We start from the raw sequence: 19,439 nt of genomic DNA, 5'->3' as shown, positions 1-19,439 counted from the left end.
TTGGGGGTATGGAGGTCCCTCAGACACCAAGGAATAACTTTTTTTTTGAAATTTGTATGCCAAATTCGTACTCTACACTTAAATACCTTTCATTTGATACCCATATTGTCCCAATCGGCAAAAATGTCTGTTCGGGTGGGTTTTGGGATGGGGCGTCCCTCCAGGTTATTTGACCCCAAAATTTTATGCTAATTTCATGTTTTTGGGTTACCATTAGGTGGCATGCAAAATTTCGTTTAAATCGGTGCACCTATCTCCGAGATCTGGCGTTATTGAAAATTTGGGTAAGGGATGGGTCCGCAGATTCGCACAGATTCTTTTTTTGTCCATAAGCAGGTTAAGTTCGAAGATGGGCTATATCAGACTATATCTTGATATAGTCCCCATATATACCGATCCGCCGATTTAGGGTCTTAGGCTCATAAAATAAACATTTATTATTCGATTTTACTAGAATCTGGGACAGTGAGTTATGTTAGGCCCTTCAACATTCTTCATCAATTTGCCTCAGATCAGTCCAGATTTGAGTATAGCTGTCATTTAGACCGATCTCTCGATATAATGTTTTGGGTCCATAAAAGGCGCATTTATTGCCTGATGTCGCCAAAATTTGGGACAGTGAGTTGAGTTGGCCCCCTCGACATCTTTCTGGAATATAGCACAGATCGGTCTAGATTTGGATATATCTGCCATATAGAGCGATCTCTCGATTTAAGGTCTTGGGCCCATAAAAGGCGCATTTATGGTCCGATGTCGCCAAAAATTGGGACAGTGAGTTATGTCAGGCCCTTCAACATTCTTCTTTACTTTGGCTCAGATCAGTCCAGATTTGAGTATAGCTGTCATTTAGACCGATCTCTCGATATAATGTTTTGGGTCCATAAAAGGCGCATTTATTGCCTGATGTCGCCAAAATTTGGGACAGTGAGTTGAGTTAGCCCCCTCGACATTTTTCTGCAATATAGCACAGATCGGTCTAGATTTGGATATATCTGCCATATAGAGCGATCTCTCGATTTAAGGTCTTGGGCCCATAAGAGGCGCATTTATGGTCCGATGTCGCCAAAAATTGGGACAGTGAGTTGTGTCAGGCCCTTCAACATTCTTCTTTACATTGGCCCAGATCGGTTCAGATTTGGATATAGCTGCGATCTAGACCGATCTCTCGATTTAAGCTCTTGTCCCCACATTAGGCGTATTTATTGTCCGATGTCGCCAAAATTTGGGACAATGAGTTAAGTTTAGCCCCTCTATATACTCCAGCAATATGGCACAGATCGGTTTAGATTTGAATATAGCTGCCATGTAGACCGATTTCTCGATTTAAGGTTTTCGAGCCCATAAATGGCGCATTTACAATATTATCCGATTTCGCCGAAATTTGTGTTAGGCCCTTCAACATTCTTCTTCAATTCGGCTCAGATCGGTCCAGATTTGAGTATAGCTGTCATATAGACCGATCTCTTGATATAATGTTTTGGGTCCATAAAAGGCACATTTATTGTCCGATTTCGCCAAAATTTGGGACAGTGAGTTACGTAAGACTCTTCAACAACTTTATGCAATTGGGCCCAGATCGGTCCAGATTTGGATATAGCTGCCATATAGACCGATCTCTCGTTTTAAGGTCTTGGGCCCATAAAAGGCGCATTTATTGTCCGATGTCGCAAAAATTTGAGACAGTGAATTGAGTCACCCCCTTCAATATCTTTTTGCATTATGGCACAGATCGGTCCAGATTTAGATATAGCAGCCATATAGAGCGATCTCTCGATTTAAGGTCTTGGGCCCATAAAAGGCGCATTTATTGTCCGATTTCGCCAAAATTTGGGACAGTGAGTTGAGTTAGCCCCCTCGACATCCTTCTTCAGTTTGGCCCAAATTGGTCCAGATTTAGTTTAGCTGCCATATAGACCGATATCTCGATTTAAGCTATTGGGCCCATAAAAGGCGCACTTATTGTCCGATTTCGCCAAAATTTGGGACAGTCAGCTGTGTTAGGCTCTTCAATATTCTTCTTCAATTTGCCTCAGATGGGTATAGATTTGGATATAGCTGCCATATAGACCGATCCCCCGATTTAAGGTCTTGGGCCCATTAAAGGCTCATTTATTGTCAGATTTTGTCAAAATTTGGGACAGTAAGTTGTGTTATGCCCTTCGACCTCCTTCCTATAATTAGGCCCAGATCCTTCCAAAATTAGATATAGTTGCCTTATAGACCGATCTCTCGATTTAAGGTTTTGGGTCCATAAAAGGCGCATTTATTGCCTGATGTCGCCAAAATTTGGGACAGTGAGTTGAGTTAGCCCCCTCGACATCTTACTGCAATATGGCACAGATCGGTCCAGATTTGGATATAGCTGCCATATAGACCGATCACCCGATTTAAGGTTTTGGGCCCATAAAAGGGGCATTTATTGTCTGATTTCGCCAAAATTTGGGATAGTGAGTTGTGTTAGGCCCTTTGACAGCCCTTTTCAATTTGGCCCAGATTGATTTAGATTTGAATATAGCTGCCATATAGACCGATCTCTCGATTTATGGTCGTAGCCCTATAAAAAGCACATTTATAATGCGATTTCACTGAAATTTTACACAGCGACTTATGTTAGATCGGTATATATTTGGATATGGCTACCAAAAAGACCAATATTTAGTTCTTTAACATTGAACAATGACTTGTACTCATTAGACTTCTCAATAGCCGTGTCGAATTTGGTCCAAATCGTACCATATTTCAATAAAGCTGCTATGGGGGCATAAATTATGCATTTTTCACCGAGGTGGTGGGCATTATACCCGAGGTGGTGGGTATCCGAACTTAACGCCTTTTTACTTGTTATATAATAGAAGAAGATGTATATTCAAGTACATTTTTGGTAAAAAGAAAGTGAGTAGAAATTGATCTTTCAGATATAAAGACTTCGTGGAAATCCCAAAACGGGGTCATCGGTTTCTTTTGACAACAATTACAAATTGTTTTTATGTGTATAATTTAATAACATTTATTTAATATTCCTTTTTTTTTTTAGATTAGCATAAAGAGACATTTCTAGATAGATAGATTTCGTTTATGTGATTAAGTTGTATATCAAGACTTTAGTAAATAGTTTATAATGGGGGGAAGGGATATTGTTTTACACTCTCTGTTTTATAAAATATTTATACTGGATAACAATAATAATAATTAGTATTTGTATATATATATATATGTGTGCATGTGAATGTAATGCGAAATATATGTACTTCTGTATTTAATATGCATGTATGTATGTATATTATCAATGACATTGTATATATAATATTTTTACATTCATTTTTGATTTGCGTAAGGTAGTTGTAAAATACTTTTTTTTGATTTCATTCAATTCAAACTAAGACAAGAAATATTAAACAAAAAACAAAAACATAAAACAAAATAATGTTTAAAAATCTTTAGTTTTGCTAGAGTGTAGCACCACAGTTATTTGTGCACCAGTTTACTTTTTTTTTTGTTGTATTGTTTATAAGAAAACAGTTTATATTAGATTTTTATTGACTCTTGAGCATAGTTTGAATATTTTGGAATAGTGGGAAACTTCGAGGCTTCTCTTCAGATAGACATTCTGTTGGAGTATGTATGCAAACATAAATATGAGCTGCTTTCTTATAATCAAAACTTTTCTTAGACGGATAGACTGAATTTTTTGGGGTTGTTAAAAAAAGAAAAAAGCGACGTTTAAAACATCACACTGTAAACATAAAAAAAAAAACTTGAGCTTACATATTGTGACAGTGTTTCGTCAGAAAACTTAAGACAAATTAAAAAAATATATATATATATTTCTATAAACTTAATAGTAATAAAGACTTTATTCTGAAGCACCAGTTAAGAGAACTGTATCCTCGGGCAAAGGTTTTCGCTTATAGGCAGGATTGGTGGCCAAAAATACAACCAAACCGCCAAAGACCACAAACAGCACACCACAAAGATTGACCATAACAGCGGAACTTGGTAATGTGGAATAGGCGCTGCCCCTGAAAAAAAACCACAAACATAATTTAAACCTTCTTAACAAACTCCTCCTCATATGTACTTACAAAGAAAATATGGCCTTCTCGGTAATGCCCATGCAAGCTGATGCCACCGCCAAAACAAAGCCAAATAGACCAAAGTACACATGCAAGGGCATCAAAGCAGCCCTGAAAGATTCCTTTGCACCAGGCACCAAATAGGCCGTAAATCCAATCACATATTGCAAACTGAAGATCAAGACAGCCGACAAACCCAACCATGAGTGCAGCGAATACATATTCGGTATGGGATCTTTGGCCAGATTATGGGAATCGAATACGGTTTTCAATGCAATGACTGTGAGTATGAAGGCGCCCATATGCAAGGCAGCATGAGTTAACTTCAAAGTTTTCTTGCGCAGCGTGCGCAAGCCTCGATATACCAAGATTGCTGGAAAAATAAAAAAAAAATAAATTTTAACTTGATGCTGTGAGATTTTCTAAACATTTTATTGCTTTTAAAGTGGTCTTTTATAGCCAAGTGTTAGTATTTTTATTTATTTTTTGCTATATTTTAGAGTTAAGGCACGTTTGAATGGTTCGATGAGGTGAAAATGATGTGAAAACCAGTAAAATCGTGATAAGTTGGGTCGTGCCGAATTTTGAATACCCATCACCATGCATCGCAGTTGTCAAGTTCTTTGCCCGATATCTCTTAATAGGCAAACAAGGGATAGTGGATAAGAATTGCAGATTATGAACCGATTCGGACCATACTTGGTTTGGATGTTGAAGACCATAGTACACACAGAGAACTTTGTGAGTAAAAACAGCAAAAATTTTTGCTGTAACAGCAGAAAGTCTGCTGAAAATGGGTCAGCAGCAATTTTTTGCCAATACAGCAAATATTTTCCGCTGTTTTAAAATTTTAAAAAGTAAAAAAAACTAAAAAATGTCGTAAATATTCAAAAAAATTTTATATTCCATCTTATCTTTTGGGTTTGACAACCATATAATGTAAATTTTGTTTTACATCTTCTAAGAATTTAAATAGCAGCAGACAAAATAACTGTTATCATGATATTTACGCTTTTAAACAAAAAACAAGTAAAAAGGCGTTAAGCTCGGCCGGGCCGAACTTTGGACACCCACCACCAAGACCCAATAAGTACAAGTCGTTGTTCAATTGTGAATAAGAAAACATTGCTCTTTTTAGTAGCTATATCTCAAAATAAACCGATCTGAACCATGTGTCAAATTTCAGTGAAATCGGATTATAAATGCGCCTTTCATGCGGCCAAGACCTTAAATCGAGATATCGGTCTATATGGCAGCTATACCCCAATTCTGGACCGACTTGGGCCAAGTTGCAGCAAAATGTCGAAGAGTCTTAGACAACTCACTGTCCCAAATTCCAGCCAACTCGGATAAAATAAATGCGTCTTTTATCGCCCTAAAACCTTAAATCGAGAGATTGGTCTACATGGCAGCTATATCCAAATCTAGACCGATCTGTGCCAAATTGAAGAAGAATGTCGAAGGGCCTCACACAACTCACTGTGCCAAATTTCGGCGACATCGTACAATAAATGGGCCTTTTATGGGCTCAAAACCTTAAATGGAGAGATCGGTCTATATGGCAGCTGAATCCAAATCTAGACCAATCTGTGCCATTTTGCAGAAAGATGTCGAGGGGCCTAACTTAACTCACTGTCCCAAATTTAAGCGACATCGGATAATAAATGCACCTTTTATGGGCCCAAAACCTTAAATCGAGAGATCGGTCTATATGGCAGCTATATCCAAATCTGTACCGATCTGGGCCACATTGAAGAGGGCTGTCGAAAGGCCGAACACGCCGAAAGGCCGAAATGCGCCTTTTATGGATCCAAAACCTTAAATCGAGAGATCGTTCTATATGGCAGCTATATCCAAATCTGTACCGATCTGGGCCATATTGAAGAAGGCTGTCGAAAGGCCGAACACAACTCACTGTCTCAAATTTTGGCGAAATCGGACAAAAAATGCTCCTTTTATGGGCTCAAAAACTTAAATTGAGAGATCGGTCTATATGGCAGCTATATTCAAATCTGGACCGATCTGAGCCAAATTGAGGGAGGATGTCGAGGGGCCTAACACAACTCACTGTCCCGAATTTCAGCAAAATCGGATGATGAATGTGGCTTTTATGGGTCTAAGACTCCAAATCGGCGGATAGGTCTATATGGGGGTTATATCAAGATATAGTCCGATATAGCCCATCTTCGAACTTAACCTGCTTATGGACAAGAAAAAAGAATTTGTGCAAAGTTTTAGCTCAATATTTTCTATTTTTAAGACTGTAGCGTGATTTCAACAGACAGACGGACGGACATGGCTAGATCGTCTTAGATTTTTATGCTGATCAAGAATATATATACTTTAGAGGGTCGGATATGGATATTTCGATGTGTTGAATGACAAAATGAATATACCCCTATCCTTCGCTGGTGGTTATAATTAACGCCTAATATTGGCAGCATAGGTATACTAATCTAGTCATTCCGTTAGTAACACCTCGAAATATTGATCTAGGACTCCATAAATTATATATATATATTCTTGATCGTCTCGACATCCTGAGTCGATCAAGCCATGTCCGTCCGTTAGTCCAAATCACGATATCGGTTGAACGCGTAAAGCTAGCCACATGAAATTTTGCACTGATACTTCTAATTGAGGTCGTTGGGGATTGCAAATGGGCCATATCGGTTCAGATTTGGATATAGCTCCCATATAAACCGATCTCCCGATTTGACTTCTTTAGCCCTTACTTGCCGCAATTGTTGTCCGATTTGGCTGAGCTTTTGCCGTAGTGTTCTGTTATGACTCTCAACAACTGTGCCGCGTTCGGTCCAAATCGGCCTGTAACCTAATTTAGCTCCCTTATAAACCGATCTCCCGATGTGACTTCTTAAAGCCCTGAAAGCCTCAATTTTCATCCGATTTGGATGAAATTTTGCACATAGTGTTCTCTTATCCGATTTGGCAATTTTTTCCGATTTTGCTGAAATTTTGCACATAGTGTTCCGATATGACCCTTATATCGTCTAAAACGGTCAAGAACCTGATGTAGCTCCCATATAAACCCATCTCCAGATTTGACTTCTAGAGCCCTTAGAAGCCGCAATTTACATCCGATTTGACTGAAATTTTGCATATAGTGTTCTGTTATGATTTTTAACAGCTGTGCCAAGTATAGTCTAAATCAGTCTATAACATGATCTAGCTCCCATATAAAACGATCTCCTGATTTGAGTTCTAGAGCCCTTAGAAGCCGCAATTTTTATCCGATTTGCCTGAAATTTTGCACATAATGTTCCGTTATGACTCTTAAAAACTGTGCCAAGTATGGTCCAAATCGGTCTATAATCGGTTAGTAGAATCCATGGTGGTGGGTTCCCAAGATTCGGTCCAGTCGAACTTAGCACGCTTTAACTTGTAAGAAGTTCAAAAATTTTCAATGGTTATTCAAAAGTTAAGAAGGTTTAATTTAATGCCAGCAGACAGTGTTTGCTGATATCAACAGACAAATTTTTAGGGGTCATTGCACAAATGTGACCCAAATCTTGTTAGAACTGCGACCTTTTGGGGCTCAAGAAATAAAATCGACAGATCGGTTTATACGGGAGCTGTATCAGGCTAAGAACCGATTCAGACGATAGTTCGCACGCATGTTTAAGGTCATTTAAGGTCGTTTAAGATGAAAACTAAACACTTCGTGAAAAATTTCATTTAAATCGGAAAATAATTGCACCCTCTAGAGCTTCAAGAAGTCAAGATCCGAGATCGATTTATATGGGAGCTGTATAAGGTTATTAACCAATTTAGACTTTACTACGCATAGTTGTTAAAAGTTATAACAAAACATTTCATGCTAAATTTCAGCCAATTCGGATAATAATTGCGCCCTGTAGAGGCTCAAGAAGTCAAGATCCGAGTAATTTGGGAATTATGTCAGGTTATGAACCGATTTAGACCGTGCTTGGCACAGTTGTTGGAAATCACAACAAAACAAACACATCATGCAAAATTTCAGACAAATCGGAGAGTTGCGCCATCTAGAGGCTGAAGAATTCAAGATCCAGGATGGGTTTATATGGCTACTAAATACTACTACCTGATTTCCCATGAACATTCCATTTAGGATACTTCTCTAATATCAATAAGTTCAGTCCAATTAATGTCGCCAGCATTAGGAGGGGCCGAATCATGGATCACATTTGTCGGATTCTTTTCCCGGTAACTCTTTTTAGACAAACAAAGGGTGAAGGAAAAAAACTGCTATGCTATTGGAGCTATATCAAGTTATGATCCGATTCGGACCATAATTAAATTGAATGTTGGAGACTTTAGTAGAAGCCGTAGTAGTAGCGGACCGGTTTATATGAGAGCTGTATCAGCCTAAAGACCGATTCAGACCATATTTGAAAATAAAGGTTGAAGGTCATGGGAGAAGCCGTTGTACAAAGTTCTAGCCATATCGGATAACAATTGAGCCCTCTACAGCCCTCCCAGATCAGTTTATATAACAGCCATATCAGGTTATGAACCGATTTAAAAAATACTAAGCACAGTTGTTGGAAGTCACAATGGAACACGTCATGCTAAATTTCAGCCAAATCAGATAGGAATTGCGCCCTCTAGTGGCTCAAGAAGTCAAGATCCAAGCTCCGTTTATATGGCAGCTATATCAAATTATGGACCGATTTGAACCATACTTGGCACAGTTATGGGAAGATATAACAAAACACGTCATGCGAAGTTTCAGCCAAATTGGATAATCTAGTGGCTCAAGAAATCAAAACCCCAGATAACAGCCGATTTAAACCATACTTTGAAGAGTTTTTGGAAGTCATAGCCAAACACCTCGTTCAAAATTTCATGCCGGCTCGAAAAGTCAAGATGCGAGATCGGTTTAACTGGCAGTTATGTCAAGTTATTAACCGATTTTGACTATATTTAGCACAGTTGTTGAAAGTGATTACAAAACCCCTCGTACAAAATGTTTGGCCAAATCGGATAAGAATTGCTCCATCTAAAGGCTTAAGATGTCAAAATCCCAGATAGGTTTATATGACAGCTATATCAGGTTATGAACGGATTTTGACCATACTGAGCACAGTTGTTGTTAGTCATAACAATACACATCATATACAATTTTAGCCCAATCGGATAAGAATTGCGCCTTCTAGATGCTCAAAAAGTCAAGATCCGAGATCAGTTTATATGGCAGCTGTATCTAGTTATGAACCGATTTTGACCATACTTAGCATAGTTGTTGAAAGTCATTACAAAACACCTGACACAAAATTTCAGGCAAATCGAATAAGAATTGCGCTCTCAAGAGGCTCAAGAAATCAAGATCCTAGATGGGTTTATATGGCAGCTATATCAAAACATGTACCGATATGGCCCGTTTACAATCCCAGCTGACCTACACTAATAAGAAGTATTTGTGCAAAATTTCAAGAACCTAGCTTTACTCCTGGAGGCCATCGTAGCGCAGAGGTTGGCATGTCCTATGACCCTGAAAACCTGGGTTCGAATCCTGGCGAGAACCTCAGATATAAATTTTTTAGCTGTGATTATCCCCTCCTAATGCTGGCGACATTTGTGAGGCAGTATGCCATGTTAAAACTTCTCCGCAATGAGAGGTAGCACCGCGGCACGCTGTGCGCACTCGACTATAAAAAGGAGACCCCTATTAGTACTCATTGATGTGTGAGAAATTTGCCCCTGTTCCTAAAAGGAATGTTCATGGGCAAATTTGCATTTTTAAAACTTCTCTCCAAAGAGATGCCGCACTGTGGCACGCCATTCGGACACTGCTATAAAAAAGAGGCCCCCTGTCATTGAGCTGTCAGAATGTTAGTCCTTGTTGCTTAGTAAGATGTTCATGGGCAAAATTTGCATTCTTACATATAATTATTAGCCTGGTGTATATTATAGAAGAAAATGGCCAAAATTGTAATGTAAAAGAAGGACATTTATCAACAGATGATACATGAAACTTCCGAACCAAAGGCAATGGGGAAACTTTATTTTATGGCAGGATTGAAGCATACGCTCTGCATAGCCCTGCCATGTTTCTCAGAAACTGAAACAAATTGTTAAACCTTTAAGTGCAGTTGATAAAAATTAAATAATTACTTCATTTATGTATTAACATTTGAAGCACACGCTAACTAAATACGTCCGCATGTGTACACATCAGCTGTTAGGCACCCGATGAATTTTAATTTATCTCAAAAAAAAAGAAAACAAATGTGACACACGGAACATATTACCCAAACAAAAAACTCCCGATAATCTTCATAATCGGCACACATTTAAATTCCATTAAAATTCCTTTCATTCACAGCCAACAGACGCAAGACCAAACATTCCAATCGAACTCATTCGATTGTCAAAAACTTTTAATTTCATTATATGGCACACAAAGCAGACAAAAAGCAAGTTCGGCCGGGCCGAATCTTATATACCCTCCACCATGGATCGCATTTGTCGTGTTATATGCGCGGTATCCCTTTTTCGGCAAACAAAGTTATGCTATAGGAGCTATACCAAGTTATAGTCCGATTCGGACCATAAATGAATGCTAAACTTTGTAGAAGTCATTGTGTAATATTTCAGTTCATTCGGATAAGAATTGCGCCTTGTAGGGGCTCAAGAAGCAATATCGGGAGAAAGGTTTATATGATCGACTCAGACCATATTAGACACGTATGTTGAAGGTCATGAGAGAAGCCGTTGTACAAAATTTCACCCAAATCGGATTAGAAATGCGCCCTCTATATCAGGTTCTATACCGATTTACGCCATAGTTAGCACAGTTATTGAAAAAACACCTCATGCAAAATTTCAGCCAAATCGGATGAGAATTGCGCCCTCTAGAGGCTCAAGAAGTCAAGATCCAAGATCGGTTTATATGACAGCTATATCAGGTTCTATACCGATTTACGCCATACTTAGCACAGTTCTTGGAAAAACACCTCATGCAAAATTTCAGCCAAATCGGATGAGAATTGCGCCCTCTAGAGGCTCAAGAAGTCAAGATCCCAGATCGGTTTATATGGCAGCTATATCAGGTTCTATACAGATTTACACCATACTTAGCACAGTTATTGGAAAAACACCTCATGCAAAATATCAGCCAAATCGGATGAGAATTGCGCCCTCTAGAGGCTCAAGAAGTCAAGATTCAAGATCGGTTTATATGACAGCTATTCCATTTTATGAAGCGATTTGAATCATACTAAACACAGTTGTTGGGAGTGATACCAAAACACCACGTGCAAAATTTCAGTCAAATCGGGCGAGAATTGCGCCCTCTAGAGGCTCAAGAAGTCAAGACCCAAGATCGGTTTATATGGCAGCTATATCAGGTTATGGACCGATTTGAACCATACTTGGCATAATTGTTGGATATCATAACAAAACACGTCGCGCAAAATTCCATTCCAATCGGATAATAATTGCGCCCTCTAAAGGCTAAAGAAGTCCAGACCCAAGATCGGTTTATATGGCATATACATAACATGGACTGATTTGGCCCATTTACAATACCTACCGACCTACTCTAGTAAAAAGTATTTGTGCAAGATTTCAAGCGGCTAGCTTTACTGCTTCGGAAGTTAGCGTGCTTTCGACAGACGGTCGGACGGACATGAGTAGATCGACTTAAAATGACAAGGCGCATATTTCGAGGTGTTACAAACAGAATGACGAAATTAGTATACCCCCATCCTATGGTGGAGGGTATAAAAAACAATAAGTCCACATATGTTAAGAATTCATCTTTTTCAGTATTTTTTTTGTCCAGTCTCTGGTTACCCAGAGACAAATATCAAAGTCAATAAGATTGGCATGAATGCATACTAGACGATGTGTGTACGTAAACAAATAAATTTAATAAAAAATAATGCTGTATACATATAAAAAAAAAAAAACAATGAATAAAATACAACAATTATTTCATTGTTGGAGTACCTTGTACCAGTGGTGAAAAAAAAAAATTAAAATTAAAATTCAAGTGACACACCGGCCGCATACTAATCATGTCAGCCAGACAACCAATCAGCCAGCCAGTCAACCTGCCAACCAAACAACCAAGCAGCCATTGGGGCAGGCAGGAAGGCAGTCAGCGTGAAACAAAGCGCCATAAACGACATTCAAAATTGCACAATTTTTGCAAAACAATTGCGCTTGGGGAGGACTGCACCTTCGCATCACCTACGAAATATCTACCAACCAAAACAGTCAACAACCATGCAGGCAGGTTGGCTGGCAAGCTAGCACCACACACACCTTGCTTGCCAATGAAAATCAACATCATCATCATAATCAGCAGCAGCAGCAGCAGTTATGATGCATAACGAGCCCAAATCATTTGGAAAAGCCATATCTGGGCACAAATCCCATCGCATCGCATCGCATCTCATCATATGCTACAACATACTCAGATGATGTTCATATGCAGGAGTGACAAGTGCATTGGACCACCTCCAAATTGTTCCCAAAAATACCTACATGCTATAAACGTTAATTTTTTATTGATCTTTATCCAAATGAACATTGCATGTTCTCCATGGCAGTAGGTGTAAATGACAATGACGATGCTATATAGGGTAGCGCTTTGTCTTACTTCGAATTCACTCAACTTACCGTTGCCATACAAAAAGATCAAGCCAATAGTCATCAGCAATGGATGCCAGTTAAACTCCAGTGAAGGATTGCCAGTACCACCGAGTCCACCCATATGCACACCAATCCAGCTGCCCATCAGCACAATCATGGTAAGACCGCAGAGTTGTGTTAGCACATACAATACCTTGAAATTGGCCATTGCAGGATCTGTGTCCATTTTACCTGAAAATAGAAACAAAGAAGAGCCAAATCAATAAAACGAACAAGAAAAAGCCTGCTAAGTTGGGCCGGGTCGAATCTTGGGAACCCACCACCATGGATTCTGATAAAAAATTATACAAAACTAGCTTAACCGGACCGCTACGCTGCGCCTTCTTTTACATTATATGGAACAGTATTATCCTTTGCATATTTATTTTCGACAATTAATGAGCTTGCAATGAAATTGTCCCAAATACCTTTATCTGAACCCCATATTGCGATGGTCAGTAAATAATTGTTGTCTGTAGGGTATTTTGGGAAAGGGGTAGACACCCAGAAAAACGGTCCCGAAAGTGGGTATCAATTTCGTTGTCTTCTCCCCAATACCATTCATTTGAGCTCCACATCGACAGGGTCGGTAAATATGCCCGATTTAGGAGTGTTTTGTGGAGTGGGATTGTCTCCCAAACATTTAGCCCTAAAAACATACATATCAGCATCTCTATTCTCAAATATCGATACAACACCATAAAAACCCCCAAGTAGGATGAGCTAATACGTCCTACTTGGGGGGTTTTTATAATGTTGCAACTTCCCCTAGACAGTTGGTCCCGAATGTTGATGTCAGATTCGTGATCTACTCCCAAATACCTTTCATTTGAGCCCCATATTTCCATAGTCGGCAAACATGACCGGTTTGGGGAATGGGGCTACTCAGTGACTCGGGCTTGAAAAAATATATCAGATTCGTGTCCTACTCTAAAATACCTTTTATTCGAGCCCCATATTGCAATGGTCAGCAAATACTTCCTATTTGGGTGGTGTTATGGGGGTGGGGTGGCCCAATCTTTTTCCCGAATATTGCGATCAGATTCGTGCTATACTCCCAAAGACCTTTCATTTGAGCCCCATATTGCTATGGTCGTAAATTTGTCCTCTTTGGGGCATGCTTCTCCGGATGGACGGCCTTGGTTCCACATTTGGATATCAGATTCATGTTCTACACTCAAATACATTTTATTTGAACCCCATATTGCCATGGTCACTAAATAAGTCCTGTTTGGGGGTTTTTTGGGGAAGGGGTGGACCCCCAGAAACGTGGTTTCACATTTCGATATTAGATTCGTATTCTACTCACAAATACCTCTCATTTGAGTCCCATATTGCCATGGTCGGTAAAAATGCCCGATTTAGGCATGTTTTGGCATGTTAGGCACCATCCTATTTGGATGGTGTTATGGGGGTGGGGTGGCCCTAACTTTTTTACCGAATATTGTTATCAGATTCGTGCTTTACTCCCAAAGACCTTTCATCGGAGCCCCATATTGACAAGGTCGTAAATTTGTCCTCTTTGGGGCATGTTTCTGAGGATGGACGGCCTTGGTTCCACATTTGGATATCAGATTCATGTTCTACACTCAAATACCTTTTATTTGAACCCCATATTGCCATGGTCACTAAATAAGTCCTGTTTGGGGGTTTTTTGGGGAAGGGGTGGACCCCCCTATATTGCCATGGTCTGTAAAAATTCCCGATTTAGGCGTGTTTGGGGGTGGTCCCCCAAACACTCGGTCCGACAATTGGATATCAGATACATTTTCTAATCTTAAATACTTTTCATTTGAGTCCTAGATTGTCGTGATTGGTCTATATATATATATATATATATATGGTTGGTTTGGGGGTGGGGCGGCCCCCTAGGTACCCCATCCGAAATTTGGATACCGAATTTTCGTGTTTAGGTTACTATAAGAGAGCACACAAAATTTCGCTTAAATCGCACCATCCATCACCGAGATCTGGCGTTTCTGAAAATTAGGGTAAGGGGGAGGGTCCGCCCCCCCTTCAGATATCAGAAAATGCGGTACCCTGTTTTCAGCCGTTTTAAGTCTATAAGGAACACACAAACTGATTTTTATAAATAAGAAGATACTAGCTAAACAGGACCCGCTCCGCTGCGCCTTCTTTCAAACTCAAATTTTACCTGAGCCCTATGCTGGCAAGATCAGGAAATAGGTCCTGTTTGTGGGTGCTGGTACAGCCTTTCAGGTATTTCGCCCCAATGTAGATATAGTGTTGGTGCTCTACTACCAAATACCTTTAATTTGAGCCTTATATTACTATGGTCGGTAAATATATCCGCTTCGGGGGTATCTTCGGAGTTGAGGCGGTCCCTCATATATCAGATTCGTGCCCTAAATAAGGTTAGCAAATGCCTGTTTTAGAGTTATTATAAGCAAACTAAATTTCGATTAAATTGCCCCACCCATATCAGTCCCTTGGTTTTTAAGGTATACCCCCAGGCCCACTCTGTCCTCTAGCTTCGATCCATACGTGTAACATGATCTTCCAGATGGCAATACTAGGGTCCCGTCAAGCCAACACTGTGCCGCTGGCAGTAGTGCGTCGCACTCGACTTCAAGGTTCATCTTAGGTATCCGATTGGAAACTCCTTCCCGTCGCCTAGATTATACCACTATGGTATGAGCTGCTTCCCATCCTCAATCCATTCTAACATCGTCTTAAGTCTCATAGCCGTAGTGGCTGCCTCACATTTAATCTGTATGCCAATGCGTCGGATATCTAGAATATTCTACAGTGCGCTAGTGGGCGTGGTCCTCACCGCTCCGCCTATGCCAAGACAACATGTTCTCTGAACTTGTTGTATAGTCCTTATGTTGCACTCTATCGCAGTCCACCAAACTACTGTGGCGTATGTAAGTATTGGTCTAATCACGCACCTGTAGAGCCATTGGACTATCCTCGGATTCAGGCTCCATTTTGAGCCTACGTCTACATAGTGTCCAGCATCTGTGAGCCGTCTCAGTACGCTCCTGAATATGACACTTCCAATTCAGTTTTCTGTTAAAGATCACACCTAAGTATTTGACCTTGTCAGATATGGAATTCGTTTTATTGAGGAAACGTGGTGCGTTGAATTGGCCCAACTTCATCTTCCTCGTAAATAGGCATATTTCAGTCTTCTCTGGGTTAACATTGAAACCTCTGGGTCTAGTCCAGTCATATGCAAGACCCTTTCGGCCCTTCTGCATAGCTGGTTCGGATCCTTACCCCTTACAAGTATTATAACATTGCCTGCGTAGCAGACGGGTTGAAATCCCTCCTCTGTCAGCATCCGTAATAGGTCATTTATGGTGGTCACCCGTGCCTTGTACTTCTTTCTCCCTAATATTTATGTCATGGGACACAAGATTTATCCACCTGTTCCTAAGCATATGGGTTAACTAGTCACTTAAGACCGAGTCCAGCAGGTACTGGCCTAAGAATTGAATTGGTCGCTCCGCACATTGCTAAGTGACCCCTCAATGCCAAGGCATATCGCCGGGGTGTAAGTTTTGGCATAGTGCCGGGCAGTCTCCACCACAGTATTTGAGCAGTTCACTGGATGTCCAACTCTTTATCATGGTCCAAAGTACGTTCCATGGTTTTGAGTAGAAATGACTTAAGGCTTATAGGCCTTTGGTGTGTCATAACTTGCCTTGTCGGGCTTAGTCATAAATACCACCCTTGCCTCCTGCCAGCCTTTCGGGTTATATGCAAGTCCAAGGCACGCTGTACAAATATTGGCCAGGTGGGGCGCCAGATAGCCTGTCTCCTTCTGTAGTAACGCCGGTAATATTCCATCAGGTGCGGGTGATTTAAATGGTTTGAAGCTTCTCAAGAATTCCTTCACCATAAATTCTTTAATGATAAGCCTTCGATCAACATCATTATTAAAAGATTCGGGTGAATCCGTGAGTCTCGTCGTATTCTGTGGAAAATGGGTTTTCATCAAAAGCCTCAGCAAGTCCTCCAATGTCTCTGCTCTCACTCCCATGTCATCTACTACCGATTCAGTTTGGACATGGGTTTTCGAGAGAAACTCGACCTGTTTGCAGAAAAGCTTCTAGGGGGCAGGTTTTTCTTGGCACTTCGAAAGACTCCACTCGTGCAGTCGTAATCCTGTTGATATTGTCGTCAATGACTTCTAAGCTTGGACAATCTAAATTCTCTTGCCCAAGTCTTTTCTGGGCAGTCTTCCGAATTTGGTCCAGTTGGTTTTCAACTTATTACAGAACCTCAACGAATTAGACGTTGGCCGTGCTATTTAAAACCTTATGTAGCAATGGTTTGAGAAGGAGTACTTCTTGAAGACCTTCTAATCCTGAACCTCATCGATTAGATTTTCCGAACATTATTTGTTGAAGTACGTAAGAAAGTTTCTACAAGAGACTTGACAGACAAAATTATTGAAATTTTGTTGACTTTCAACAAACTCTTTAGTTGAGGTTGTTGTACAATCATGTAGAGCACAAACTCCCATGCCATTCATGACTTGCAAACAAAGGTTCGAGTCACCCGGACGGCCAAAAAAAATTATTTTTTTTTTTATTAAACTTATTTTAGAAAATTGGGCATTAAAAAAATATGAATTTGGGTTTAAAGAAAAAAAATTTTGAGAGTGGTTTTTACCTATTCATCATAAAGAAGATAATGTCGGTAGGCTAGAGGATGCGTGCAAGACTACCAAACATGAGATCATGAGTTCAATACTCTGCGGCAATTTTTTTTAAGGGTAATAGTAGAGAGAGTGACAAAGAAAACCCGAGAAAAGCAAAGAGAGAGTGACAAGAAAAACCGAACAAAGAACACAAAAACACCACCACCCAAAGCAAAGCACGGCTGATTGGATGGTTTTTTATCTTACTTATGGATATATTGTTGTTGTTGTTGTTGTTATATGTTGGCTTGCAAAGAGTGCCTTTCAACTACAAATTTGTACTTTGAGTCGTTGGGATTCAAAATAAATTGTTGTAGGAAAATTACCAATTTTCGTAGTTGTTTTTTCGACCAAAGTTGTTGTTTTTCAAAATTATTTTTATCTGTGTGGGTCTTTATTTCGTGGTATCACAAACAGTCTGACAACTTTGGCATACTCCCATTCCAAACGAAACCTATAGGATTTCACTGATTTCTTTGTCCATAAAAGTCTGCGTGTGTGTGATTTGATCCAAAATAAAACAAATTCAATTTCAAAGCGAAAGATCATATTCAAATTGAACTCAAAAATAAAATTAAAAGTGTAATCATTATTATTTTATACACCAATCTATTCTATCGATTCTATCAAATATTTGTGAATATGTACGGATGTTTGTGCCATGAATAAATAAATTAATTGCGTTGTTTAAATAACAACAAAATATTTCTCATACACCACTGGGCTATGCGATCAATGTGAAGCAAAACCAATGAAATTGATGCCGTTCAAAATATTTCCAAACAAATGATCATATTTCAGTTGCCAGATATGTAAACGAGAATGTGTGGTCATTGAAATAGGAACCTATTTGAATAAGGTATGAATAAAAACAAAATTAAATCAACTCAGATATGATTATCTTACATAAAAAAACCAGAAAAAATATCAATAAAGAAATGCTGATCGGAATGTCAAGTATTTTGGTTTACATATTCACATATCAATGGAGCGTAGATCGATGAAGGAGACCAATTGGGATTAACAAGTGTCGGAGTATGACACCGTGCCATTGCACTTGACAGCAGCAATTTGTTTAATAGGTTTTTGTTTTTTAATTTGTAATTCGAGCCTCATGTGTAATGAGAATCGTCAAATTGATTTCTTAATGCATTGCAGTGCAAGGCGCTTATGTTTACATTAAACAGCTAATTGCAATATAAATGCCAACTTGAGTGTTAAGTTGGCTCAACAGGGTGTTGGTTGGTTTGACAAATTTCCTAGAAATATGAGTTTTCAATACAATTGAATTGAAATATTTCAAGCTTTGTTATAACCACTCACCATCGAAGGAAAATAGTATATTCCCTATTTCATTCTATGTGTAGCAAATAGAAATATTTATTTCCAAACCTATTTGGTATAAATTCTTGATGATCATAAAATTGTAAGATGATCTAACCATGTGCGCCAGTCTGTCCACCTGTCTACTGCCATCACTCTATAGTCTCAAAATATAGGGATATTGAACTGAAACTTTGATTAAATTCTGATTGAAACTGATTAAATTCAAAGATGGACTGTACCAGAGTACATTTTGATAAAACCCCCATATAGAACAATCCCGCATTAACTTCCAATGAAATAAGTCCTAATAATAATAAATACCAAATAAAGATGAAATAAGTCCTAATTAAAACTAGTAAACACATGGTAAGATTGGCCTTGCCGAACTTTGGGTACCCATCAACGTGGATGGGTACCCAAATTTAACTTTGGGTACCCTCTATAAAGTTACTTTAATTAACTCAGTTTGTATATGAGTTATTATGTAAGCGATATCCGAAGATATAAAGCAGATGTTTCACCAGGTTTTAATTCGTAAAGAAGATTCAATTCATTCCAGTTCAAAACAAGACCTACTTTAAGATTATACCAGTATAAATGCTCAACAAAAATAAGTCCGTAGAGATTTTTGCTTTTTTGGACAACGGTTCGAATGCTACTTTGTTACAAAGTGGCATATGCGATCAACTTGGATAAGAAGGTGAAGCTAAAAGCCAGTGTCTAAAATG

General features: G+C 39.2%; 1 protein-coding gene across 3 annotated transcripts in view; it reads right to left on the bottom strand.

Moving 5' to 3' along the window:
• Positions 1-2,978: 2,978 nt before the first annotated feature.
• LOC106093236 (plasma membrane ascorbate-dependent reductase CYBRD1) overlaps positions 2,979-19,439 on the bottom strand; it is a 73,002-nt gene continuing 56,541 nt past the window's right edge. For all 3 annotated transcript variants that reach the window (XM_059364764.1, XM_059364769.1, XM_059364760.1), the window contains exons 2-4: positions 12,702-12,905; positions 4,083-4,446; positions 2,979-4,019 (exon numbers count right to left, since the gene is read on the bottom strand). In XM_059364764.1, the coding sequence (XP_059220747.1) occupies positions 3,854-4,019; positions 4,083-4,446; positions 12,702-12,905 (734 nt within the window). In that variant the 3' untranslated portion in view covers positions 2,979-3,853. The remainder of the gene's footprint in view (positions 4,020-4,082; positions 4,447-12,701; positions 12,906-19,439) is intronic.

The sequence above is a fragment of the Stomoxys calcitrans genome, chromosome 1 (genome assembly GCF_963082655.1).
Source record: "Stomoxys calcitrans chromosome 1, idStoCalc2.1, whole genome shotgun sequence".
Lineage (NCBI taxonomy): Eukaryota > Metazoa > Arthropoda > Insecta > Diptera > Muscidae > Stomoxys > Stomoxys calcitrans.
The sequence above is the reverse complement of the archived record's forward strand: the minus strand, read 5'-3'. Positions and strand labels throughout refer to the sequence as shown.